This window comes from Poromitra crassiceps, assembly GCF_964638095.1.
Source record: "Poromitra crassiceps genome assembly, contig: HAP1_SCAFFOLD_607, whole genome shotgun sequence".
NCBI classification, from domain to species: Eukaryota; Metazoa; Chordata; class Actinopteri; order Beryciformes; family Melamphaidae; genus Poromitra; species Poromitra crassiceps.
The window spans coordinates 25,553-52,548 of NW_028151801.1; the positions used below are offsets into that span (position 1 = coordinate 25,553).

At 44.4% G+C, this 26,996-nt stretch overlaps 1 protein-coding gene across 1 annotated transcript in view; it reads right to left on the reverse strand.

The window, feature by feature from the left end:
* Positions 1-26,996, reverse strand: part of LOC310771403 (NADP-dependent malic enzyme-like) — a gene marked incomplete at both ends in the record, with an annotated part of 90,720 nt that overhangs the window by 25,545 nt on the left and 38,179 nt on the right. Inside the window, 2 exons of the mRNA XM_083664025.1 lie at positions 3,983-4,144; positions 6,204-6,279. Coding sequence (XP_083520151.1) covers positions 3,983-4,144; positions 6,204-6,279 — 238 coding nt within the window. The remainder of the gene's footprint in view (positions 1-3,982; positions 4,145-6,203; positions 6,280-26,996) is intronic.

The window sequence follows — 26,996 nt, forward strand, 5'->3', positions numbered from 1 at the left end:
ACATTCATTACCCGCTCTGTACCCTTCCTGTTACATTCATTACCCGCCCTGTACCCTTCCTGTTACTTTCATTACCCGCCCTGTACCCTTCCTGTTACTTTCATTACCCGCCCTGTACCCTTCCTGTTACTTTCATTACCCGCCCTGTACCCTTCCTGTTACATTCATTACCCGCCCTGTACCCTTCCTGTTACATTCATTACCCGCTCTGTACCCTTCCTGTTACATTCATTACCCACTCTGTACCCTTCCTGTTACATTCATTACCCGCTCTGTACCCTTCCTGTTACATTCATTACCCACTCTGTACCCTTCCTGTTACATTCATTACCCACTCTGTACCCTTCCTGTTACATTCATTACCCGCTCTGTACCCTTCCTGTTACTTTCATTACCCGCTCTGTACCCTTCCTGTTACTTTCATTACCCGCTCTGTACCCTTCCTGTTACTTTCATTACCCGCTCTGTACCCTTCCTGTTACTTTCATTACCCGCTCTGTACCCTTCTTGTTACTTTCATTACCCGCTCTGTACCCTTCCTGTTACTTTCATTACCCGCTCTGTACCCTTCCTGTTACTTTCATTACCCGCTCTGTACCCTTCCTGTTACTTTCATTACCCGCTCTGCACCCTTCCTGTTACTTTCATTACCCGCTCTGCACCCTTCCTGTTACATTCATTACCCGCTCTGTACCCTTCCTGTTACTTTCATTACCCACTCTGTACCCTTCCTGTTACTTTCATTACCCGCTCTGTACCCTTCCTGTTACATTCATTACCCGCTCTGTACCCTTCCTGTTACTTTCATTACCCGCTCTGTACCCTTCCTGTTACTTTCATTACCCACTCTGTACCCTTCCTGTTACATTCATTACCCACTCTGTACCCTTCCTGTTACTTTCATTACCCGCTCTGTACCCTTCCTGTTACTTTCATTACCCGCTCTGTACCCTTCCTGTTACTTTCATTACCCGCTCTGTACCCTTCCTGTTACATTCATTACCCGCTCTGTACCCTTCCTGTTACTTTCATTACCCGCCCTGTACCCTTCCTGTTACTTTCATTACCCGCCCTGTACCCTTCCTGTTACTTTCATTACCCGCCCTGTACCCTTCCTGTTACTTTCATTACCCGCCCTGTACCCTTCCTGTTACATTCATTACCCGCCCTGTACCCTTCCTGTTACATTCATTACCCGCTCTGTACCCTTCCTGTTACATTCATTACCCACTCTGTACCCTTCCTGTTACATTCATTACCCGCTCTGTACCCTTCCTGTTACATTCATTACCCACTCTGTACCCTTCCTGTTACATTCATTACCCACTCTGTACCCTTCCTGTTACATTCATTACCCGCTCTGTACCCTTCCTGTTACTTTCATTACCCGCTCTGTACCCTTCCTGTTACTTTCATTACCCGCTCTGTACCCTTCCTGTTACTTTCATTACCCGCTCTGTACCCTTCCTGTTACTTTCATTACCCGCTCTGTACCCTTCCTGTTACTTTCATTACCCGCTCTGTACCCTTCCTGTTACTTTCATTACCCGCTCTGTACCCTTCCTGTTACTTTCATTACCCGCTCTGTACCCTTCCTGTTACTTTCATTACCCGCTCTGCACCCTTCCTGTTACATTCATTACCCGCTCTGTACCCTTCCTGTTACTTTCATTACCCACTCTGTACCCTTCCTGTTACTTTCATTACCCGCTCTGTAGCCTTCCTGTTACATTCATTACCCGCTCTGTACCCTTCCTGTTACTTTCATTACCCGCTCTGTACCCTTCCTGTTACTTTCATTACCCGCTCTGTACCCTTCCTGTTACTTTCATTACCCGCTCTGTACCCTTCCTGTTACTTTCATTACCCGCTCTGTACCCTTCCTGTTACTTTCATTACCCGCTCTGTACCCTTCCTGTTACTTTCATTACCCGCTCTGTACCCTTCCTGTTACTTTCATTACCCGCTCTGTACCCTTCCTGTTACTTTCATTACCCGCTCTGCACCCTTCCTGTTACTTTCATTACCCGCTCTGCACCCTTCCTGTTACATTCATTACCCGCTCTGTACCCTTCCTGTTACTTTCATTACCCACTCTGTACCCTTCCTGTTACTTTCATTACCCGCTCTGTACCCTTCCTGTTACATTCATTACCCGCTCTGTACCCTTCCTGTTACTTTCATTACCCGCTCTGTACCCTTCCTGTTACTTTCATTACCCGCTCTGTACCCTTCCTGTTACTTTCGTTCCTTCATTTAGCTGTCAAATGCATCTAACCCAAGCACAACCTCTCATCCCTACGGTAATTCTCGTCAGACAGTTCCTTGGACTGAAACTCAGCTCTAGGGACTGAGTCATGTGAGGAGTGGAGATCTGCTCTAGGAAAATAGATGAAGGATGGCTTCTGACAGGCTGAGCTCAGCTGTGCCTGGGCAGCAGACATCTGGGGCTGCCACTCCCTTGGTCAAGGCCAGGATGACATGGAGAAAGTTATATATATATATAGAAAGATACACAAACTATTCTTAGTCCACTCCGGCTTAAGACTACAGACACACGTGCTACCCTGCCCGCAGCAAGGATCATCTTTCATACTAAAAGAGAAGACACTACCATGGAGAACAGAGACCATAGGTGGGTAACTGTGGCCATGTTGGCTGGTACTGTCACTGGCTGGCAGGGTGGAGAGGTGTTTTCTGAGCTGGCATCTGTGAATGGAGCTGCTTACCTCACTTATGTAAAGGGTGTTTCCTGGTTGAAAAGTGTGAGATTTGTGTTTTCTTTCCTTGGCCTGTTCATGGGAACTGTAAGCAGGGCCTACCTGGTTACGGTTGACTAAGAATATTTCCCTTCTGGCATATCATGCACTCGTCATGGGTTTAAAAATGATGGGGCTTGGGGCAGTAGGGTGGTGCAGCGAGCAGGGAAACCGTTTTCTCAACTGGGAGGCCCAGGTCCTAAAGCCCCTGTGACTTTCTTATTTATATCCCATTTATCCAGTTATTACTAACTGCTGCAACAACCCAGTTTCTCCATGGGGATCATTAGAGTTATCAAGTCGAATGCCAAGCATCTGCCCTGCTGTGTCCTAGAGCAAGCCGCTGGATCCCTACCAGCTCCAGAAGCACTGTAGCTGGCCCTGACCTGTGACCTCCTTGTGGAGGATGGCAAGCAATGAGAAAAGCACACAATTTCCCTTGGTTTCACACTGCACTCTAGATGAGTGGTTCTCAAACTTTTTCAGGTCAAAGACCCCTAAACTTACACAAACTGGACCACAGACACCCAGTTAATAAGATTTCCTGGGTCCCCCAAGGGGACCCTGGGACAAAGAAAAATATGTTTTATTGTAGAAATTCTATGAAACCCATTATCAAAATAGTCATACATTCTGTCATTGTGTTACTTGTGGATGGAATTATAGTGAAAATAAGTGATCCCCCTTTTTTGGGGGGACCCCCTGGAACCTCCAGGGGGTCCCACTTGGAGAACCACTGCTCTAGATGACGTTTGAACTCTCCGTTTTGCTAATCCTCATATATTACAAAATGAATGTATGACAAAAATAGCATATAACAGCTTATAGTTGAGTAACTATGGAATGAATTTTTCTTTCTAGCTGAAAAACCTTCTCTAAGAATTTATAAAAAAGCCCTTAAGGAACTCTTAATTACTTCTGAAAATACATAAAAATCTTTCTTCTTCTGTATCTTGCTCTATTTCTCTTTCTTCTTTTTAATTTGTTACTGTGTATGTATAAACATTTGAACTGTTAAATGAGGTGGAGTGCGCCTTATAAGCCCTCTGGGTTTTCTTTGCCTCCTCCTGCACAGTACTCCTGTCTGTATTTTAGCTCTGTAAATATCTCATCTGACTTGTCATTTGAACTGTCATAATAGTGCCTTTGTTTTGTTTCTACTGTGCGAATAAATAAAACCTAAAACCTAAAACCTAACTAGCTGTATTTAGATGTCTACTTGCCTCATTGTCTGTGCCCACATCCAGCATGACGGGCAGACACTGCTGTGGTGGCATGCCTCCGCAGGCTGTGTAGAGGGCCAGCTTGCCCACAGGTATGCCCATGCCATAGCAGCCCAGGTCTCCCAGCCCCAAGATCCTCTCTCCGTCCGTTACACACACAGCCTGTCAATCATCAAAACAGTCACTCACAAAGCACAGTAGCCACAACGACCACCTGAATCATCGCTTTAATTGGTATAATTGGTCTTAGCACCAGTGTTGAGGGGTAACTCATTACAAAAGTAACATATTACATGTAATATATTACTTTTAGCAGTAACTCAGTAATATAACTTATTACAAATAGGGTTCAGTAATATTATACCAGTTACTTTGTCAAGTAACACAAGTTACAAATTGAGTAAAAAGAAATTCTCCATCAAAGCACAATAAAGATACAATCATTTCCTAATCAAATTGTGTGTTCTTATGCATATAACCACTGTACATGACAATAAAGGAAAAAGATAACATTTAGAATCTTGGACGGTTTACACTGACTTCAAGACGGTTGAAATTATTTTTCGGGATGGTTTGACGGGGCGGCGATGTCATTCTGCTACTGTTATTTTGGTGAAAGTAATGCAAAAGTAGTGTAATAAGTAACAAGTTACTCTACACAGACACAGTAATATGTTAGTAATATTGTAAACTAACATATTACTTTCAAATGACAGTAACTAGTAATATGTAGTATACTGTATTACATTTTTAAAGTAACTTTCCCAACATTGCTTAGCACTGCTGTAAATAGATGGCTGTCACGGGCACGGCATAGTGTTGGGTAGCGTAACTAAAAGCAATACAGCTGTACTGACTTTCTATTTTTGTTAATTACACGTAATACATGATTTAAACATAAAATAAATAAATAAACCAGCCTTCCAGCTCTGCCTCCATGTCTCATTAACTCATAATACTGTTTCACCAAAACAAGTCTGCCCATGCCAGCCGCCCACCAACAGAATGTTTTTTTCCGCCCTATAGGCCTGGCTCTGCTACTGCCTGCTCACGCTCTCCTGGCTTTCCACTCACTACTCACTTTAATCATTAAGCAATATAAGCTCTGTTGGGCAGAATTCACCACGTGAAACAAATCGATTGTGTAACATTAATATCATCAGCAGAAGTGTTTGATCTCAAATGTTCCCAATTCAGTGTTTCTCTTTTCCGTGATTAGTGTGACGCAGACGACTCTGGCACAGAGATTTTATAGCCTTGTTCCTCCCATCAGACAACCTCAATATGACTGTTTTTAATGCATAATGACCATATTTAACACCATTGAAGGATTGCTCGTTATCGTGTATATGGACATGTGACAGAAAATCAGCCAAAGGCTTATCAAGTGAATGTCTGCCTTGGCTCTCGTTTGCCCTCTCTCTATTGAAATGTTGTAAGTAGAGCATATTTGGCGAGTTTACGATAAGACCACTCTCACAATGAGAGGCAGCATGACAGCGCTGAGGTAAATGCCATGCTGTTGACAGCAGTGAACAGGTGGCTCCTGCTGCAGGTAGGCTATATCTGACTCTGAGATGCCAGGAATGCCTGGTGGTTTCGTCATGCTGCATATGACTAGATCATGACTTGCACATACCGTAGCTGCCCTATATAAGAGCTTTGACTAAGAATACGGCAACTTTTGGGGAGATTTGCCAATCGTGCCTGTATGGACGGTTACCGGAGGTAACACGGGGGTGCGAACCTGCGACCCTCATGTTGGTAGGCAGGGAATCTACCGCTACACTACCCGGACGCCCATTAGTTTAGTTATTAAGTTATTAAAGTTATTACATTTTACCAATCACCTTCACAAAATTCCCAGACTTGGCTGCATTTAAGATTACTTACCATTTAGCTTTAGGCCTATTATAAGTTCTAATTTTTTCATTTTGTTATACAGGTATAATCTTACTGTGTTATGTTCTCATCACAACAGGGAAGTTGACCAATGGGCCAATATCCCAAAAACCTGGGAGTTTTACATTGTACTCATAATGATACTCGTACTACACTCTTAGTGAAAAAGGAACAGTGCCCTAGGCTCTCCCCAGGGTTTTGTGATGTGGTAATGCTACAACAACATTAAATATATCAAATACTACTCCTGTATGAGGTGATGTAATGCCACTGTTTGAGGCAGTTGAAGGTATGAAGCCTCATTTGAGGTATACTTTACCCTGATGTCCTTTTCTGGCCAGCTCTGGAGTAGCGTAGAAATGTGACCACGGTCATGAATAGTGATGAATAGCCCCCTGGAACAGAACAAACAGAAGAAATGAAGTTAGCAAATCATTTCAACTAAAGGTTTCCACATTACTTTGAACATAATAGGCATCATAAGTCGTGGACCCATTGTATAAATGATGACCACTATTCCTTACAAAAATAAAACTTTATTTTAATCTCAAATGCCTATTTGGAACTACAGAGGATTTGAAGTAAAAACAACTTTAAGCTCTACTTCAGAGACTGTTTGAAGTTGGTGCTGCTTCTGTTGTGCTTTCCTTTCTTCTAACCAAAACTGAACTTTATAGAATACTAATAGCACCTGACACTGGCGGACTGCATAATCGGGCACGTCGGGGGCCTGCCAAAAAAAAAAAAAAAAAAAAATTGCATTTTTTTGCAGGCCAGGCCAGGCCACTCACTGAACAGCAGGCCAGGCGCCGCCTACTGGTTTACTAGTGGTTTTATTACTTTATTCAGGTTTAAAGTGGGTGCATCTCATTGTAAAATTGGACTTGGCTCAAATTGGGCTTCAAACAGCCCAAATTGGGCTTCAAACGGCCCAAATCGGGCTTCAAACACCCCAAATCGGGGTTCAAACAGCCCAAATCTGGCTTTAAACGACCCAAATCTGGCTTCAAACGGCCCAAATTGGGCTTCAAATGGCCCAAATTGAGCTTCAAACGCCCCAAATTTTTCGCCGCCGCCCTTCGGACGCCGGCACACGCGTCGGCCCGTATCGGCCTGGCCTGCTTGATATCTAATGCCCGGCCTGAATTATGATCCCAGTCCGCCCCTGGCACCTGAGATATTAATGTTGATCCCAGAGCCCATGCATATAGCCATGCATAGGGTATATGAGCTACATGGTCCTAAAGACAGTGTTCTGGATCCAGCGAAAATATGTTATTGTTGCCTTTTTTGTTTCCCGATTTCTGCATACTGTGGTGCCAAAGCAGTCATGGAATTGTATAATTTGGGTATGGCTACAAAGCTGAGACTCCTATGATTCCAAAGAGCCCACTCACTAAAACCACCCCTGGTGTGATGGCAACATCTCCTCCATATGTCAGTGAAAGTTTCAAAAAATCCCTATTTACAAAGAATCTGCTCATAAAGTAAAAACAGTGACCCGTCCCAGGTCAACGGCGGTGGAAGGAAACAGTGGGGAAATGTTAAAGAGTGTTTATGCGAAGGTATGTGAGGGAAATATAGCAAGCTAAAAAGAAAGACATAAAAGTGTCACATAAAAATGCTTTGATAACCCAGGAATGAGGCAAGCTACACTGTCAGCGCTGCCTGGGCTTCCACTTAGCCGTTCCCTTCAGTGAAGACCTTTCTCACGTAACAATATCAGCAATCATCATGTAAAAATCCGCAAGTGTAAAAGTCCTCAGATGAATCCCATCTCTATGTGTCAGATAGCCACGTAAAACCACATAGGCCACTATACCGGAAGAAAAATCTATGTCAATATTTGGATGTCAAGAAAAAATTGGCAGAGTAGCTATGAAATAACTCAAGTTCAACAGAATGACGTGAGATCGTTCCACCTGAGAAAGTTAAAACTATTCAACTTTATGGAAAATATTTTGTGGAACTTTATGCAAATAGAAACATTTGAGACTTGAAACTCAGGCTTTGGATCTGTGACATGCCCCGTGGTCATGCATAAAAGTATGTGAAGGATGTGTGTGTGTGTGTGTGTGTGTGTGTGTGTGTGTGTGTGTGTGTGTGTGTGTGTGTGTGTGCGTGCGTGTGTGTGTGTGTGCGTGCGTGCGTGCTGGGGAGCACAGCTGGTGGATGATCAGTCGGTGTTAGGGCCACATTTCTCCAGTGAAAAGGTGAAGGAGCTCACACATGGCAACCCACATCAGCTGCCTCAGGCTCGACATGTGTGGCCTCCAAATGTAAACACTGTGTGTCCTCATCCTTCCACTGGCTGATTCTCTGATGAGTTAGCCTGTCATCATAAAGGCCTGCAAGCTTTTCAGCTATTCTCAATGGTTTGGTGGCAGCAGGAAGGTGTCTAACCAAACTACACGCCCTGCCTTTTGGCCCGTAGCTTGTTTAGAGGTGTTCTGCTGGGCACTCCAATTTGAACATGTCTCTCAACTTTAGACCTGCCACACATTACGTCAATGCAAAAATAGTCCTTGAACAGGCAGCTATTGGACGAGATCTTACAAGTGTCTGTGCTCTGTTCTCCCTGGGAGGACGATGTACTCAGAGCCTCCGTTTAAGAATGGGCTCCTCAATCCTCTTCAAGAGCAGGCAGAGCCATCGTTAACTTCCTCTTCACCATTTTCCATCACATTACACCCTTTGTCACTTCAGATTAGCTAGTGAACACTTCATCTATGAAGTGTTATGCTTGGATGTTGTTGTCAAACTTTGTGTTGCATAGCAATGAGAATGACGTCATGCTCCTTGTGCCCTTTGAGTTTGTGTTTCCAACCATGAAATAGTGAAGAAAACAACATCAGAAAACAGTGAATGTAAATTAAAGTTCAAGAGAGAGAAAAAATGCAAGATTGAATGAAGGAGAGAGAGAGAGAACAAGGGGAGGAAAGGAAGGGAACATTGTCAGTCTTGAAGCTATTACTGTGAGTGACAGGCATGTCAGGGTTACTGTGAGTGACAGGCATGTCAGGGTTACTGTGAGTGACAGGCATGTCAGGGTTACTGTGAGTGACAGGCATGTCAGAGTTACTGTGAGTGACAGGCATGTCAGGGTTACTGTGAGTGACAGGCATGTCAGGGTTACTGTGAGTGACAGGCATGTCAGGGTTACTGTGAGTGACAGGCATGTCAGAGTTACTGTGAGTGACAGGCATGTCAGGGTTACTGTGAGTGACAGGCATGTCAGGGTTACTGTGAGTGACAGGCATGTCAGAGTTACTGTAAGTGACAGGCATGTCAGGGTTACTGTAAGTGACAGGCATGTCAGGGTTACTGTGAGTGACAGGCATGTCAGAGGTACTGTAAGTGACAGGCATGTCAGGGTTACTGTGAGTGACAGGCATGTCAGGGTTACTGTGAGTGACAGGCATGTCAGGGTTACTGTGAGTGACAGGCATGTCAGAGTTACTGTGAGTGACAGGCATGTCAGGGTTACTGTGAGTGACAGGCATGTCAGGGTTACTGTGAGTGACAGGCATGTCAGAGTTACTGTAAGTGACAGGCATGTCAGGGTTACTGTAAGTGACAGGCATGTCAGGGTTACTGTGAGTGACAGACATGTCAGAGTTACTGTGAGTGACAGGCATGTCAGGGTTACTGTGAGTGACAGGCATGTCAGAGTTACTGTGAGTGACAGGCATGTCAGAGTTACTGTGAGTGACAGGCATGTCAGAGTTACTGTAAGTGACAGGCATGTCAGACGTACTGTAAGTGACAGGCATGTCAGAGGTACTGTAAGTGACAGGCATGTCAGAGGTACTGTAAGTGACAGACATGTCAGAGGTACTGTAAGTGACAGGCATGTCAGAGTTACTGTAAGTGACAGACATGTCAGAGGTACTGTAAGTGACAGGCATGTCAGAGGTACTGTAAGTGACAGGCATGTCAGAGGTACTGTAAGTGACAGACATGTCAGAGGTACTGTAAGTGACAGGCATGTCAGAGGTACTGTAAGTGACAGGCATGTCAGACGTACTGTAAGTGACAGACATGTCAGAGGTACTGTAAGTGACAGGCATGTCAGACGTACTGTAAGTGACAGGCATGTCAGAGTTACTGTGAGTGACAGGCATGTCAGGGTTACTGTGAGTGACAGGCATGTCAGACGTACTGTAAGTGACAGGCATGTCAGAGTTACTGTGAGTGACAGGCATGTCAGGGTTACTGTGAGTGACAGGCATGTCAGACGTACTGTAGGTGACAGGCATGTCAGAGTTACTGTAAGTGACAGGCATGTCAGGGTTACTGTGAGTGACAGGCATGTCAGACGTACTGTAGGTGACAGGCATGTCAGAGTTACTGTGAGTGACAGGCATGTCAGAGGTACTGTGAGTGACAGGCATGTCAGAGGTACTGTAGGTGACAGGCATGTCAGAGTTACTGTGAGTGACAGGCATGTCAGACGTACTGTAGGTGACAGGCATGTCAGGGTTACTGTGAGTGACAGGCATGTCAGAGGTACTGTAGGTGACAGGCATGTCAGAGTTGCAGAGGGCAAACAAAGGTCACTAGACCAAAACATCCGTCATCCATCACTTTTAAATGCTCCGGCAATGAACCGGCCACAGAGGTCAGCCATTTAACAGCGCTGGGCGGCACTAACGATCTCTAACGCACCACTTAGCTTTCAACTATCGGTGATCAAACACACACATCTGCACACACGTCCTGCTTCAAATGTACCATGAGTGGAACGAGTGTGAATGACGTTTGCACAGCTGTAAGGGACCGTTAGCATGCGCTGCCTGTATGCACTGTATGTGTGCGTGAGAGAGTGTGTGTGTGGCCTGCTCTGTGTGTGTGTGTGTGTGTTTGCCTGGAGTGGACCTGAAGCCTAGAGGACTTGAGCCACTGCCAATTACAGCGTTATGAAGGATTGTGGCGGAAAGATGGGGTCTAAAAGGCCAGAAGGGGCGACCCCAAAACACGACTGTTGGAAAACAACTGCTTGAGACGAATCAAAGTAGACAGGCAGACTGACATTCAATTCAATTGAATTCTTTATTTCAGACCCAGGGAGATCCATATCACAGTAAGAAACAGTAAAACAGCACAGTGCAAAATGAGAAAATAACAACAAAAGGGAAACATGCAAGGCCTTCCACAATGTTCAACGCCTAATATAAAGACATGTTCAATGCCTAACATACAGACATGTTCAATGCCTAACATACAGACATGTTCAACGCCTAATATACAGACATGTTCAATGCCTAACATACAGACATGTTCAATGCCTAACATACAGACATGTTCAATGCCTAACATACAGACATGTTCAATGCTTAACATACAGACATGTTCAATGCCTAACATACAGACATGTTCAATGCCTAACATACAGACATGTTCAATGCTTAACATACAGACATGTTCAATGCCTAACATACAGACATGTTCAATGCCTAACATACAGACATGTTCAATGCCTAACATACAGACATGTTCAATGCTTAACATACAGACATGTTCAATGCCTAACATACAGACATGTTCAATGCTTAACATACAGACATGTTCAATGCCTAACATACAGACATGTTCAATGCCTAACATACAGACATGTTCAATGCCTAACATACAGACATGTTCAACGCCTAACATACAGACATGTTCAACGCCTAACATACAGACATGTTCAATGCCTAACATACAGACATGTTCAATGCCTAACATACAGACATGTTCAATGCCTAACATACAGACATGTTGGGGGCGGCTTTAGCTCAGGAGGTAGAGCGGGTCGGCCAATGACGCAAGGGTTGGCGGTTCGATCCCCCCTCCCAGCTGCCGTCGTTGTGTCCTTGGGCAAGACACTTAACCCTCCTTGCTCCCGATGGTGTGTAGGCACCCTGCGTGGCAGCCTGCCGCCATCGGTGTATGAATGGGTGAATGTAGACTACCTACTGATTGTAAAGCACTTTGGATAAAAGCGCTATATAAATGCAGGCCATTTACCATTTACATGTTCAATGCCTAACATACAGACATGTTCAATGCCTAACATACAGACATGTTCAATGCCTAACATACAGACATGTTCAATGCCTAATATACAGACATGTTCGCCAATGGTTCCACAGTCTGGAAAAGAATCTGACAGAACTGCGTACAGGGTTAGTCAGGACAGCGATGAGGTCATTTTCTGACACAGATGCCCTACACATACATTTATACATCAGATTCCGCAGGACAGCAGAGCAGGTAAGTACTCTGATACTAACAAACATATGACCATACTGTGAACATATTCTCAGAAGCTGTTGTGAGACCAGCACTATACGGGCTAAGGATGACCAGGTCATCTGCATACATAAGGTGATTTATTAACAAGTCACCAACCCTACAGCCCGTACCACATGCATTTAAGATCAAAGATAAGCCGTTCATTATACAAATTAAAAAGTGCAGGAGACAGAATTCCACCCTGGTGAACAGAGTTGGACACATGGAAGGGAGCAGATGTCACATTCCTCCATTTCACTCTCATTGTCTGATGTGCATACAAACAAAAAAACAACTAGGAACCCCACTTTTAGTTCAAAATCATTTCTCGTGATTGATACGATCAAATGCTTTCGAAGCATCAATAAAACACATTGATTCCCAATCTCTGTGAACCAGAATGTTACCAAAAATATGAAGAGTTTTCCAAATCTGCTTGCCACTATTCCTCACCTCTTGTAATTCTCCATTCCGGTCACTCAGTGGGGATGGTGGACGAGATGTCAGGAGTGCCTGTGATGCCTTTTATTGTGTTTACATCATGGTCAACAGTCAAACACACACATTCTCATAACACACCAACTCCTCCCTGAACTATAGATAGTATAGTAACTACAGTATCTCCGTGTTATATGCTCATCTGCAGTGTATCATCTGAAGTCAGAAAATACACTGTTTTGAATCCATCTTCACCGTGCTTAGTCTGTTAGGATCATGGTGATCTTATCAAAGCAAGATTTGGGAATTGGATCACTGACAGTATATAGAGACTGTCAAGGGGATGTGTATCATATGAAAGTGTTTCGCCTCAAACCCGCTGACCTTGTGAGCAGGAGTGACTGTTAGAAAGAGAGAGATGGTGGAGGGGGGAAGAGATTTGAGAGATATTGTCTACTTCTCCTCTGAGAGACAGTTTGCGATTTAGACCTTCAGACATTTTAGCGAGGTGAGGTCATTTTGCCGGTTCTCACTTGTTCTAGGACGGCGATCCTCAAAGTCCGGACTCCGGTCCGCATCCGGACCGAGACGCCGTCCTATCCGGACCGAGCCCTATAACCTACAAATCATTGATAACTTACATTTTCACGGAGCTTTTCTATTTTAACCGGCACATGCTTTTCTAATCTTTACGGTAATACTGGTTCATCTGCCAGGAAGCTCACAGACCAATGAATGCGCTGTAAATCATCGCACGTGATGCTACTCGGCCAATCAAATAAGCGAATCGTTTCTCCCTGTCGTTTCCTAGTGCTGCTGTGAGAGTGACACATGGACGGAGGGGATGATAGAAGTAATTTCATATGGCGTGGTCAAAACAAATGACTCTTACATGTCCATTCATTGTTCTTATGGGCAGTTCAAAACCAGTATGTCTCGGTTGAAGTGCGATCCGATCCTGACCTGTCTATGGAAGCGCCACACATGAGCAAGCACACACACACCAGCGCGCACACACATTCACTTGCCCGACGGAGAAGTTTGCATTGGGAACGCTCGACAGACAGACACGGACAGACAGAGGGGGCAGACGGATAGATTGATATATATATGGATGGATGGATAGATAGATAGATAGACAGATAGATAGATAGATAGATAGATAGATAGATAGATAGATAGATAGATAGATAGATAGATAGATAGATAGATAGATAGATAGATAGCTCACTTCTCTAAAGAGAAAAGGTGGAGCCGGAGGTTTGTTGGCTTGATTTAACAGTCAGTTGTATACAGACATTGTACCATTAGGCTACTTTAGTCATTGAGTTCAATGGCACTGAATCATAATGCAAGCTACGTTACAATGTTCCGGACCTTTGCTTAAGGAAATTTTCTCGAACTGGACCTCTTTGAATTTTAATTGAGTGCCCCTGTTCTAGGAGGTAGTTTAGGGTTATCAATCTGTGATCTTCAATGCATTCCAGGAGTTATTTTGTGATGAGGAATTGCAATTTACATTTTTGGTGTGCCCACTTCCCCTCAACCTGCCACCTCATGTACTTCTATTAGTGATTGCCTACATTTCCCAGAATGCCTTTTGACACCCCCCAGAGAAGAGGTTTGAATTTATATTTATTTGATGAAAGGTGGGGGTACGGGCATATAAACAGAGAGTTTTTCCAGTTGAGAAAAGGTGGTACTGTCAATTGTTCAAATTACAAAAAAGCCTAAACTCAACATGTCTTGTGGCGGCATTGCATTCTCGTCCATGTACAGTATGCTACTGCGGGTGGAGATATTGGTATCACTGTCTCTTCCACAATGGATTTGTCCTTGTAGGTTTGCTGGATGTCGGTAGAAAATGGTCTAGAAAGAAGCCCTGACTCCTTGATTGTGAGGGACTGATACCGAAACCTGATATTTACTGTTGATGTTTTAGGTTGTTGAAAACTTTTCCCTTATCGAACTCCATCACTGGAAATATCTGGATGTGACATGAATGATGATATCGACATTTGGCCTGTTATCAGTGGGAATACATTAATATATTGTATTATTATTATTTTCCCCATATTTTATTTTATAATTTTCAGAACATAGAAAACAAAAAACAGGCTCAGACAAAAAACAAAAACAAACAAAACATACCAACATTAATATTACAAAATGGCGCTACCAGCTGCATCAAGTTCCCATTAGTGTCCTCTAGTATGAGAGTGGCGTCAGCGGAGGACCAAAATGCGAGACTCATTAGCCAATGAACAGCCAGGAATGGGTCTTGCGCTACTTTTGCATGCTAAAATAAAGCTGATAATGTACAATTTGATTCAAGGGATGAAAAACCCTTTCAAAGTACAACACAAACTGTCTATTTTGCTGCAACTCGACAGTGCTGCTTTTTTTTACTCAAGAAGAGTTCCACTTTCTACTTCCTGGAAAAAAACTGGTCCATTGGAGTGAATGGAGATGTCGGAACTCTTCTATTATACGGATCTGGTTCCCATGTGCTTGTAAGAAATGTGTGTGGAATCCCATGCAAGGGGTCCATGAGAAGTCAGCTGAGCAAGTTACTTGTCGTTCTTAACCTCATCTAAGTAGGCTAGAAATGGGTCCCAGATGATTGTGAAATTCCTACATGAATTGGTCCTCAGGAACCAAAGTCTCTCCATATGTATAACCGAGACCATGTCCGTCAGCCACAGCTGAAAAGAAGGTGGAGAGGGGGACTTCCACTCCTTCAAAATGAGTCTCTTGGCGATAGTCGTCCCCTGCGTCAGAGACTGTTGTATAGCAGTAGGGAGGAGCAGAGAGGATTCTGAGCAGCCGAAGATGGCGAGTTCCGCCTCCGGCTGAAGGGTTATTTTATAAGCCTTAGAGTACCAATCAAATATTTTGGCCCAGAATCCAGATAGTGAAGGACAAAACCAAAAAGCATGGGATAATGTACCCTCTGACACCCGACACCTATAAATAATGGCTGTTTCCTAACCGTATTTATAAAGTGTTTCAAATTAGGTTTATGTTAGGGTAAGGCTTAAGGTTAAGGTTAGGTCAGGGTAAGGGTTAGGGTTAAGCATGTAGTGTTGGGGCTTAAAGTCAGGGAATGAATGCCATCAATGGAAGGTCCTTACATATATAGACAGGTGTGTGTGTGTGTGTGCGTGTGCGTGTGCGTGTGTGCGCGCGTGTGTGTGTGTGTGTGTGTGTGTGTGTGTGTGTGTGCGCGCGCGCGTGCGTGCGTGCGTGCATTCATACATGCATGTGTGTCTGGCTGCTGCTGCTGAGGTAGAGACAATGGCTAGCCTAGCCTTGTGTTCTACATCAGAGGAAGGCCACAAAGAGTGGAGCTGCCCACTGTGGCTCCTCCTGGAAGAGTGTGGCGAGAGCGGAGAGGGTAAAAGAAAACAACCTGATGGCCTGAATCAGCAGCAGTGCTGATGACCTGCAGCCCGACACAAAACACACCCCAGGGACTGTGGGGGAAGCAAAGCTGCTTTCCACACCATGACCCAAAACACACTTTGAGCCCCATAGGGAATCAGGCCTCTAAGCATTGACCCGTGTCCTGGGCAAACACCACCAGCAGGGGGGAGGGCTAGGTTAGGGTGGAGGAAGGAGGAGGGGGTGGGGGCACTCCTCACACCACCACACAACCTCATCCCTCAACACGCTGGATGCCCTTGGTTTGCCGCCACATAAGGTTGAAGTGACAGAATGGACACAAATCAGCGAGAAGGGACTGTGGAAGTGGTGGTAAAGGTCATAGTCACACGCTGTGAGCTTTCTCCAACTAATTAAGGCCGTTTCACACACATGCGGTGCGAATGCGGAGGCAGAATGCGGCACGAAATTCCGTGCGGATTTTTCGCATTGCAACCTATACACACAGGTCCGGTGCGAATTATTCGCAGTCCCATGTTCATTTTCCGTCGGCAGAAAAACAGTGTTCAGTGTAACCGGTAGTTAGTGTCCCTCCCGGGCTCCCGTCTAGTGGGACAGCATGCCTACTTGCGCAAGCTATCTACTAGTCGGCTAACGTCAGACACAGACAGACACAGCAGCGAGACGAGCCATAAAAAGCAACTGGGTAGTTAGCACTTACACGTACACAAGTGGCTAACGTTAGCTCCATCCATTTACAACAGTGGTTTACAACGTTAGCAAGTAGGAATTAGTTTCACCTACATCAATGTCTATCCAGAAAAATAAAATGCCGCAAGAAGGTTCGGCCGCGGTGTGCAAGCTTCAATTACAACTAATTAAAACATGTTTTTGCGAATGTCCGTGCCCATTATTCGCACGGAGATCCGCACTGGTGTGAAACTGCCTTTACACCCCAAAGCTGACACACCAGGCTGGTTTTCATAGTTAGGCGGAGTCTCCTGAGAAGAAGGATTTCTTTTAGTACTTTTTTAATATAACACACCTTTTTGGAGAGCTTGGTCCATATTGGTCACCTTATGCAATATGTGTTGAGAGGATTGGCACCAAAATCATCTCTAGAGATAGGTACATAGCTTTGTCCAGTGTGCATGGGCCAAACTTGCAAAAAATAGCATTGTCAAATTATCATTTTTACTACACTTTCAACCCTGCAGCACAGCTGAATTTTGTATGATCTTAAGTTAAGTAAATAAACTGTACAGCTTTTTTTTTTTACAGTGTTTACACGGAGAGGCCAGAAACAGCTCTAAGCTGTATATTCTATCCAGCTCTGTACCTGTTGCAGCCATCAGCCAGCTGGAGCGGTCATTCTACCCAGCCAGCTGTTATTGTTAGACTAATTACTTTCTCATCAGAGCTTGTTTGTCATCTGTGAAATCCTGTACCTTATGGGTTATGCAACAAGAATGGTTGCGCAAGCCATGCACACAGTCTCTCAGATGGCGGTATGACAGTAACTTGACACTGACAGCCTCACATACAGAGAGACACAGAGACACATGTACCTCCCTGACTGATGTAATCCTAGCCTGTGTTACTCTCATGGGCTGTAGCTCTGTGGTGTTAACGACATGCACACACAGAGATGAATGGCATGTATTGCATTGAGTGTTTAGATAGAAATGTATGCGTGTATGGTGTGTGTGCCTTACTGTACAAAAGCATTATGATATCCAAAATACAGTCTGCCTTTGTCATAATAAAACACATTTATTCAAGGGACATGTAGCAATTTCCCTGGAGATTGATGAGTTTTCAAAGCAGATTCAAACAGCAGCATTACTCCAACATGAACACAGCAGCATTACTCCAACATGAACACAGCAGCATTACTCCAACATGAACACAGCAGCATTACTCCAACATGAACACAGCAGACAGACATCTGTGCCAGACCAGCTGCTGGGAGATGACACCTCATTTCATTCAAGCTATGAAGTTCAAGTGGCCTTGAGAGAAACAAAAACACAAAATTGCCAATAATAAGAGAATAATATTCAGCTTTTGTTGAGAGAGTTGTTCAAGCTATAAAGCTTGGCTAGGGTTCAAGCAGTCACACAGATCAAAAGGTTAGAAAGAAAGAAAAAAGAAAAGAAAAAAGTTTGATCTTGTGATGTGAGGAGTCCTAACCAGAGAAGAAGAGTGGCGAGTTTGTGACATCTCCATTCACTCCAATGGACCATTTTTTTTTCACATTGCAAAAGGAACTTTTGGCAAAAAGGAACTTCTGGGAAGTAAGGTTCTGGGATTACGCAGGGCTGTCGAGTTGTAGCAGAATGGACCGTTTGTGATGTACCTTGAAAGGGTAAGACATTTAAATAATCAAACTGTATTATCAGCTTTATTTTAGGCATTCAAATGTAGCGCGAGCACCCTTCCTGGATCCGCATTTTGGACCTCCGTTGTCGCCACTCTTACTACACCACTCTGGTCCTACCCAAAGATGAAAAGACACAGAGCCAAAGCAGAGACACAGAGAAAGAGGGGGATTTGAGACATGCACAGCTTCTCACTGACTCTTTGAAGTCATGGTTGGACCCCGAACAATTTGCAAACCTTTCTCTCAAGGTAAACCACACGTCTTCTCTGGCCATGACATGAGGTTCGACAGTTTACTGGTTTTGGTTCCCTGCTTTAATTTGTGTTGAATATCAATTGCCCATTGGCCCATTTGCTCCTGTGTCAATAGACTGGAAAGACATCAGTATGGGCTCTAACACACATGCTGGCCAGGCTGCCTCTCTGTCATTCTATCAGGTGAATAGGACCTCCACACACACACACACACACACACACACACACACACACACACACACACACACACACACACACACACACACACACACACACACACACACACACACACACACACACACACACACACACACACACACACACACGCACACACACACACACACACACACACACACACACACACACACACACATAGTCTCTGCCACTGGATGTGGTATCTGACCACAAGCTGTAGAAAAGGACTGACAGCACAATATTGAAGCAATGAGACCGCTGGTTTCAGCTTTCTGCCTTGCTTCCATGTGTAAGTGCTACTTAATAAGCTACAGTAATGGCTTTCCATGGAAGAGAGTTAAGCTCCATTTAACACGCTAGCCAGAAACACAATACCTTCTGCAGAGTTAGGTTATTCTATAGAGACAATAAGCTTCCACTTCTGTTAACTAGAGAGACAGTCAGTTTTATTACACAGATTGGACCCATGGGCTTGTTCATACTGGCTATTTCTTCAAATAAGGACAATTAACTAAGTGAACACAAAGCAGTGTCGCTGTTGGCACATTGCAGTAACAATAACATGCTGCAGCGCCAAGTCGTTGACTAAACCAATATCAGAATATGGTGTATTTAGAAGAGCCAGAGGGTGGATGCTGGCGTTGCCAATCAATAACCATATCCATGCCAGGGTCTGGGCTGACGTAAACTCAGCTCGCCTAGTTTAAAAATAACTGCAATTGCAACGGAAAAGATGACTGTCAAAGAAACTAAATATGCAACAGAGCTCTGTCAAACAAACAACAAGAGAAAGAAAAACAAATATAAACGAAAAGGAATCTGGATAGTGGGTGAATAATTTAACATTAGCCCAACAAGCAGTTTTCTTGCGCATAAGCCTTCTCTCCCCCTCTGTCTCTCTGATGTGTAAGTCTTCTCTCCCTCTCTGTCTCTCTGATGTGTAAGTCTTCTCTCCCCCTCTGTCTCTCTGATGTGTAAGTCTTCTCTCCCTCTCTGTCTCTCTGATGTGTAAGCCTTCTCTCCCTCTCTGTCTCTCTGATGTGTAAGTCTTCTCTCCCCCTCTGTCTCTCTGATGTGTAAGTCTTCTCTCCCTCTCTGTCTCTCTGATGTGTAAGTCTTCTCTCCCTCTCTGTCTCTCTGATGTGTAAGTCTTCTCTCCCTCTCTGTCTCTCTGATGTGTAAGCCTTTTCTCCCCCTCTGTCTCTCTGATGTGTAAGTCTTCTCTCCCCCTCTGTCTCTCTGATGTGTAAGTCTTCTCTCCCCCTCTGTCTCTCTGATGTGTAAGTCTTCTCTCCCCCTCTGTCTCTCTGATGTGTAAGCCTTCTCTCCCCCTCTGTCTCTCTGATGTGTAAGCCTTCTCTCTCCCTCTGTCTCTCTGATGTGTAAGCCTTCTCTCCCTCTCTGTCTCTCTGATGTGTAAGTCTTCTCTCCCCCTCTGTCTCTCTGATGTGTAAGCCTTCTCTCCCCCTCTGTCTCTCTGATGTGTAAGTCTTCTCTCCCCCTCTGTCTCTCTGATGTGTAAGTCTTCTCTCCCCCTCTGTCTCTCTGATGTGTAAGTCTTCTCTCCCTCTCTGTCTCTCTGATGTGTAAGTCTTCTCTCCCCCTCTGTCTCTCTGATATGTAAGCCTTCTCTCCCTCTCTGTCTCTCTGATGTGTAAGTCTTCTCTCCCCCTCTGTCTCTCTGATGTGTAAGCCTTCTCTCTCCCTCTGTCTCTCTGATGTGTAAGCCTTCTCTCCCTCTCTGTCTCTCTGATGTGTAAGTCTTCTCTCCCCCTCTGTCTCTCTGATGTGTAAGCCTTCTCTCCCCCTCTGTCTCTCTGATGTGTAAGTCTTCTCTCCCCCTCTGTCTCTCTGATGTGTAAGTCTTCTCTCCCCCTCTGTCTCTCTGATGTGTAAGTCTTCTCTCCCCCTCTGTCTCTCTGATGTGTAAGCCTTCTCTCCCTCTCTGTCTCTCTGATGTGTAAGTCTTCTCTCCCCCTCTGTCTCTCTGATGTGTAAGCCTTCTCTCCCCCTCTGTCTCTCTGATGTGTAAGTCTTCTCTCCCCCTCTGTCTCTCTGATATGTAAGCCTTCTCTCCCTCTCTGTCTCTCTGATGTGTAAGCCTTCTCTCCCCCTCTGTCTCTCTGATGTGTAAGTCTTCTCTCCCCCTCTGTCTCTCTGATGTGTAAGTCTTCTCTCCCCCTCTGTCTCTCTGATGTGTAAGCCTTCTCTCCCTCTCTGTCTCTCTGATGTGTAAGCAAATGTATCCTGTCATTGTTCAGTCAGAATAAGGAGCATGTGTGGATGTCTCAGGGCTATGTTTGTGTTTGTGTTGTGTGTATTTCTGTAGGAATTTGTGATTGAAGCAAGAACTAACTGCACCCAATAATTATTGTACAACACAGAGCTCTCATCACTGGGAAATTCTCTTCCTCTCTCTTTCCTTCACTGTTTTGCTTCACTCCCCCCGTCTCTCCATACATCAGTGTCCCCTGGACAATACATTCTACTCCTCCCATCTCTCCATACATGAGCGTCCCTGGACAATACATTCTACTCCTCCCGTCTCTCCATACATGAGTGTCTCTGGACAATACATTATATTCCCCCCGTCTCTCCATACATGAGTGTCTCTGGACAATACATTCTACTCCTCCCATCTCTCCATACATGAGTGTCCCTGGACAATACATTCTACTCCTCCCATCTCTCCATACATGAGTGTCTCTGGACAATACATTCTACTCCTCCCATCTCTCCATACATGAGCGTCCCTGGACAATACATTCTACTCCTCCCGTCTCTCCATACATGAGTGTCTCTGGACAATACATTATATTCCCCCCGTCTCTCCATACATGAGTGTCTCTGGACAATACATTCTACTCCTCCCATCTCTCCATACATGAGTGTCTCTGGACAATACATTCTACTCCTCCCATCTCTCCATACATGAGTGTCTCTGGACAATACATTCTACTCCTCCTGTCTCTCCATACATGAGTGTCCCCTGGACAATACATTCTACTCCTCCCATCTCTCCATACATGAGTGTCTCTGGACAATACATTCTACTCCTCCCATCTCTCCATACATGAGTGTCTCTGGACAATACATTCTACTCCTCCTGTCTCTCCATACATGAGTGTCTCTGGACAATACATTCTACTCCTCCCATCTCTCCATACATCAGTGTCCCCTGGACAATACATTCTACTCCTCCCGTCTCTCCATACATGAGTGTCTCTGGACAATACATTATATTCCCCCCGTCTCTCCATACATGAGTGTCTCTGGACAATACATTCTACTCCTCCCATCTCTCCATACATGAGTGTCCCTGGACAATACATTCTACTCCTCCTGTCTCTCCATACATGAGTGTCTCTGGACAATACATTCTACTCCTCCCATCTCTCCATACATGAGTGTCCCCTGGACAATACATTCTACTCCTCCCGTCTCTCCATACATGAGTGTCTCTGGACAATACATTATATTCCCCCCGTCTCTCCATACATGAGTGTCTCTGGACAATACATTCTACTCCTCCCATCTCTCCATACATGAGTGTCTCTGGACAATACATTCTACTCCTCCCATCTCTCCATACATGAGTGTCTCTGGACAATACATTCTACTCCTCCCATCTCTCCATACATGAGTGTCTCTGGACAATACATTCTATTCCCCCCGTCTCTCCATACATGAGTGTCCCTGGACAATACATTCTATTCCCCCCGTCTCTCCATACATGAGTGTCTCTGGACAATACATTCTATTCCCCCCGTCTCTCCATACATGAGTGTCCCTGGACAATACATTCTATTCCCCCCGTCTCTCCATACATGAGTGTCTCTGGACAATACATTCTACTCCTCCCATCTCTCCATACATGAGTGTCTCTGGACAATACATTCAACTCCTCCCATCTCTCCATACATGAGTGTCTCTGGACAATACATTCTATTCCCCCCGTCTCTCCATACATGAGTGTCCCTGGACAATACATTCTACTCCTCCCGTCTCTCCATACATGAGTGTCCCTGGACAATACATTCTACTCCTCCCATCTCTCCATACATGAGTGTCCCTGGACAATACATTCTACTCCTCCCATCTCTCCATACATGAGTGTCTCTGGACAATACATTCTATTCCCCCCATCTCTCCAGACATGAGTGTCTCTGGACAATACATTCTACTCCTCCCATCTCTCCATACATGAGTGTCCCCTGGACAATACATTCTACTCCTCCCATCTCTCCATACATGAGTGTCCCTGGACAATACATTCTACTCCTCCCGTCTCTCCATACATGAGTGTCCCCTGGACAATACATTCTACTCCTCCCATCTCTCCATACATGAGTGTCCCCTGGACAATACATTCTACTCCTCCCATCTCTCCATACATGAGTGTCTCTGGACAATACATTCTATTCCCCCCGTCTCTCCATACATGAGTGTCTCTGGACAATACATTCTACTCCTCCCATCTCTCCATACATGAGTGTCCCTGGACAATACATTCTACTCCTCCCGTCTCTCCATACATGAGTGTCTCTGGACAATACATTCTACTCCTCCCATCTCTCCATACATGAGTGTCCCCTGGACAATACATTCTACTCCTCCCATCTCTCCATACATGAGTGTCCCTGGACAATACATTCTATTCCCCCCGTCTCTCCATACATGAGTGTCTCTGGACAATACATTCTACTCCTCCCATCTCTCCATACATGAGTGTCCCCTGGACAATACATTCTACTCCTCCCATCTCTCCATACATGAGTGTCCCTGGACAATACATTCTACTCCTCCCGTCTCTCCATACATGAGTGTCTCTGGACAATACATTCTATTCCCCCCGTCTCTCCATACATGAGTGTCTCTGGACAATACATTCTATTCCTCCCGTCTCTCCATACATGAGTGTCCCTGGACAATACATTCTACTCTTGAGTGTTGACTCAAGTCCTCATTTCTGTCGTCGACCATTTCAAAAGTGTCGGCAGACATAGCATAAATTAGGCTTTAGACTCTGACTTCACACTGGAAGAAATAACCTCTGCCATTAAATCATTCCCATCTGGCAAAGCAGCTGGACCGGATGGATTCAGTGCCGAATTTTACAAGAAATTCTCCGACATCCTCACCCCACTCCTCCTCAGAATGACATGTAGCTCTAAGAAGGACAACGTCTTGAAGCTAACATCTCCCTTATCTTAAAAAAGGGGAAGGAGGAAGTAGACCCGGCCAGCTACAGACCCATAGCGCTTTTGACAGAAAGATAATCACTAAAACGCTGGCTACCCGGCTAAACCAACATTTGTCATCCATCATTCATCCTGACCAGACAGGGTTCATCCTGAATAGGCTCTCCGTCAATGTCAGACGCCTCATCAACACCATACAGATCACAGCAAGACCAGTAGTGCAGCAATTTTATCACTCGATGCACAAATGGTGTACGATCAGGTTGAGTGGCCTTATATGTTTGAGTCACCGCACAGATTTGGGTTTGGTGATTCATTCATATCCTGGGTAAAACTCATATTATGCTAGTCCAACATGTTCAGTTATAACCAGTGTTGGGGGTAACGCGTTACAAAGTAACATGTTACTGTAATCACATTACTTTTGTCGGTAACGAGTAGTGTAAGGCACTACTGTCCCTAAGTGCAGTAATCACATTACAGTTGCTAATCAAACACTTAACTCGTTAATTGAGTACTAGCAAGATAAGTATAGAGAGAAAAGATCTCCGTTTTAATAGCAAATCCTGTGCCCCATCAGACGGGGTCACTTAACTGCACACCAGAATCACCCATGGTGCCAACATTTCAACTTTGTATTAGCATGCAGAACAGCGCTATTAGTCGACACATAACTTTGCAGATAACTAACATCATGCATATAGAACAAGAAATCATTTTAACCTCCAAAACACATTGACAAACAAACAATTGACAAACATTGACAAAAAAATCTACAAACAAAACAAACTACCCCAGGTCATGCATGGGAACTCCGTCCACTTTCCTCTTCCACAGGTTAAATTTCCCAGAAAGCTTTGCATACCTTTTCACACTATTTTTAACACAACATGCAATTATGGAATATTTGAATATTGGACAAAATAAAATGAAATGAAATGTAAACCATAAGAGAAACCCACATACAGCGATGGGGTCTGTAAATACCCCTCGCAAATACGTGTTATAGTGAAGTGGGCGCAGTGCGGTATGCTCATCAACAACTTTTGAGGGGTGGAGATACGCACATTACTGCTACTTTTTTTTTTTGTTGCCTTTATTTAAACAGGTAAAATCACATTGAGACCGAAGTCTCATTTACAAGTGCGAATTTGTTGCACGGAAGGACAAGAATGTGACACTGCAAATGTTGCCCTGGACAGAAGCAGCTAGCTACCTCTGCGGACACGACATCAAACCTCTCAAAGCATCTGCAGTGGAAACATGCTAACACAAAGCTGGTTACAAGAGACACGCAGAGCCAAGCTGAGTCGCCCGCCTCAACCCCATGCAAAGCAGCAAAAACTTGCTTTTCACCAGGTAACATCAACATCAGAGATGGACAGGCTTGTTGCCTCGTACATGCTAGAGGAAATGTTGCCAGTTTCAACAGTAGAATGAAATCGCCATTTTTCAGAAACATATTGAGCAAAATACAGATGGCAGGGAACGGACAGCCACCATCAGACAGTAAAAGTTTTGCAACCTACCTTTTTACGATAGAGATTTGTGCTAATATATGGGCATATATAAGGTTTAATGTTGTATTGTTAACTGGCAAATTACGTGACAATGCATCTCAGCTGATGTTACGGAGTAACGCAAAAGTAATGTAACGAGTAGTGTAACAAATTACTTTCTCCAGGGAGTAATCAAGTAAAGTAAGGCATTACTTTTTTTGAAAGTAATGTGTAATGTCTAATACATTACTTTTTTGAGTAACAGACCCTAACTCTGGTTATAACCAATGGCGATAGGTCAGCCAGGTTTCCATTACTTCGCTCGGTCCAGCAGGGTTGCCCTCTCTCGCCGGCCCTCTTCCCCGTTGCGCTCGAGCCTCTCGGCTTAAAAATACGTGGCTATCCAGGTATTGCAGGCCTGAAGGTCGGAGGTATTGAGACGCGCATCAGTTTGTATGCAAATTATGTAATATTATACCTACATAACTCAGAACAATCCATCCCCCCTCTCCTAGAATTAATCACCTCCTTCGGTAAGCTATGTGGATACACAATTAACTGGACAAAGAGTGACTTTATGCCTCTCTCTGATGTCTTCACTCCTGGTTTCCTGGAAAATCTCCCATTCAAATTGGCAAAAGACCGCCTCACTCATCTTGGCTTGACCATACCCAGAGACCCTAAACTAATATTTACATTGAATTTAGGTGATTTTGTTTTAAAACTTAAACAATCTATAGAAAACCGGAAAATCCTACCTTTGTCCATGATTGGCAGTATAAATTCAGTTAAGATGGTTTCACTTCCCAGGTTCCTCTATCTGTGTCAAAACCTTCCCATCTTCCTTACATCGACTTTTTTTCAAAGAATTGGACTCCACAATTCTGTCCCACATCTGGAATTATAAGAATCATAGAATTTCGAAAAATGTATTTGCAAAAGCCCAAGTCTGATGGAGGGCTGGCCTTACCAGTGTTTAGGCACTACTGGGCTGCCAATGTTAGGACTCTAATGTTTTGGTGGCAAGGGACCGGTGGCGATTTAGCTCTCGGGGCCCCCCTGTGGCTGAAAATGGAGGCCAGCTCTATTGCTATCTCCTCTCTCCCAGCCATCTTATTTTCTAAGCTAGAGAGGCCAGGGAGTTTTCAGGTTTTGGGTTTTGTTGTGAGAAACTCCCTCAGAATTTGATTTGCTGAAGAGCTTGAGTTTGAGTTGCCTGGCACAGACTGGCTCAGATTCCTGCAGGTCAGAGATTATGTTCGATCCAAGATTCATACCTTTGCAGTGCTCCCAGATGAACATGCTTTTTTATGTTTTGCTGAGCCCTCCTCACTCCAAACACCTCATCTCTAGATTTGTGTCTGTTTTTATAACTGCACCATGGCCTCTAATAAGAGGATTAGAGAAGCGTGGCAGGGGGAATTTGGTATTGATCCATCTGACATACAATATGGGAAAGGAGTCTGTCAGTTGTACAACTCT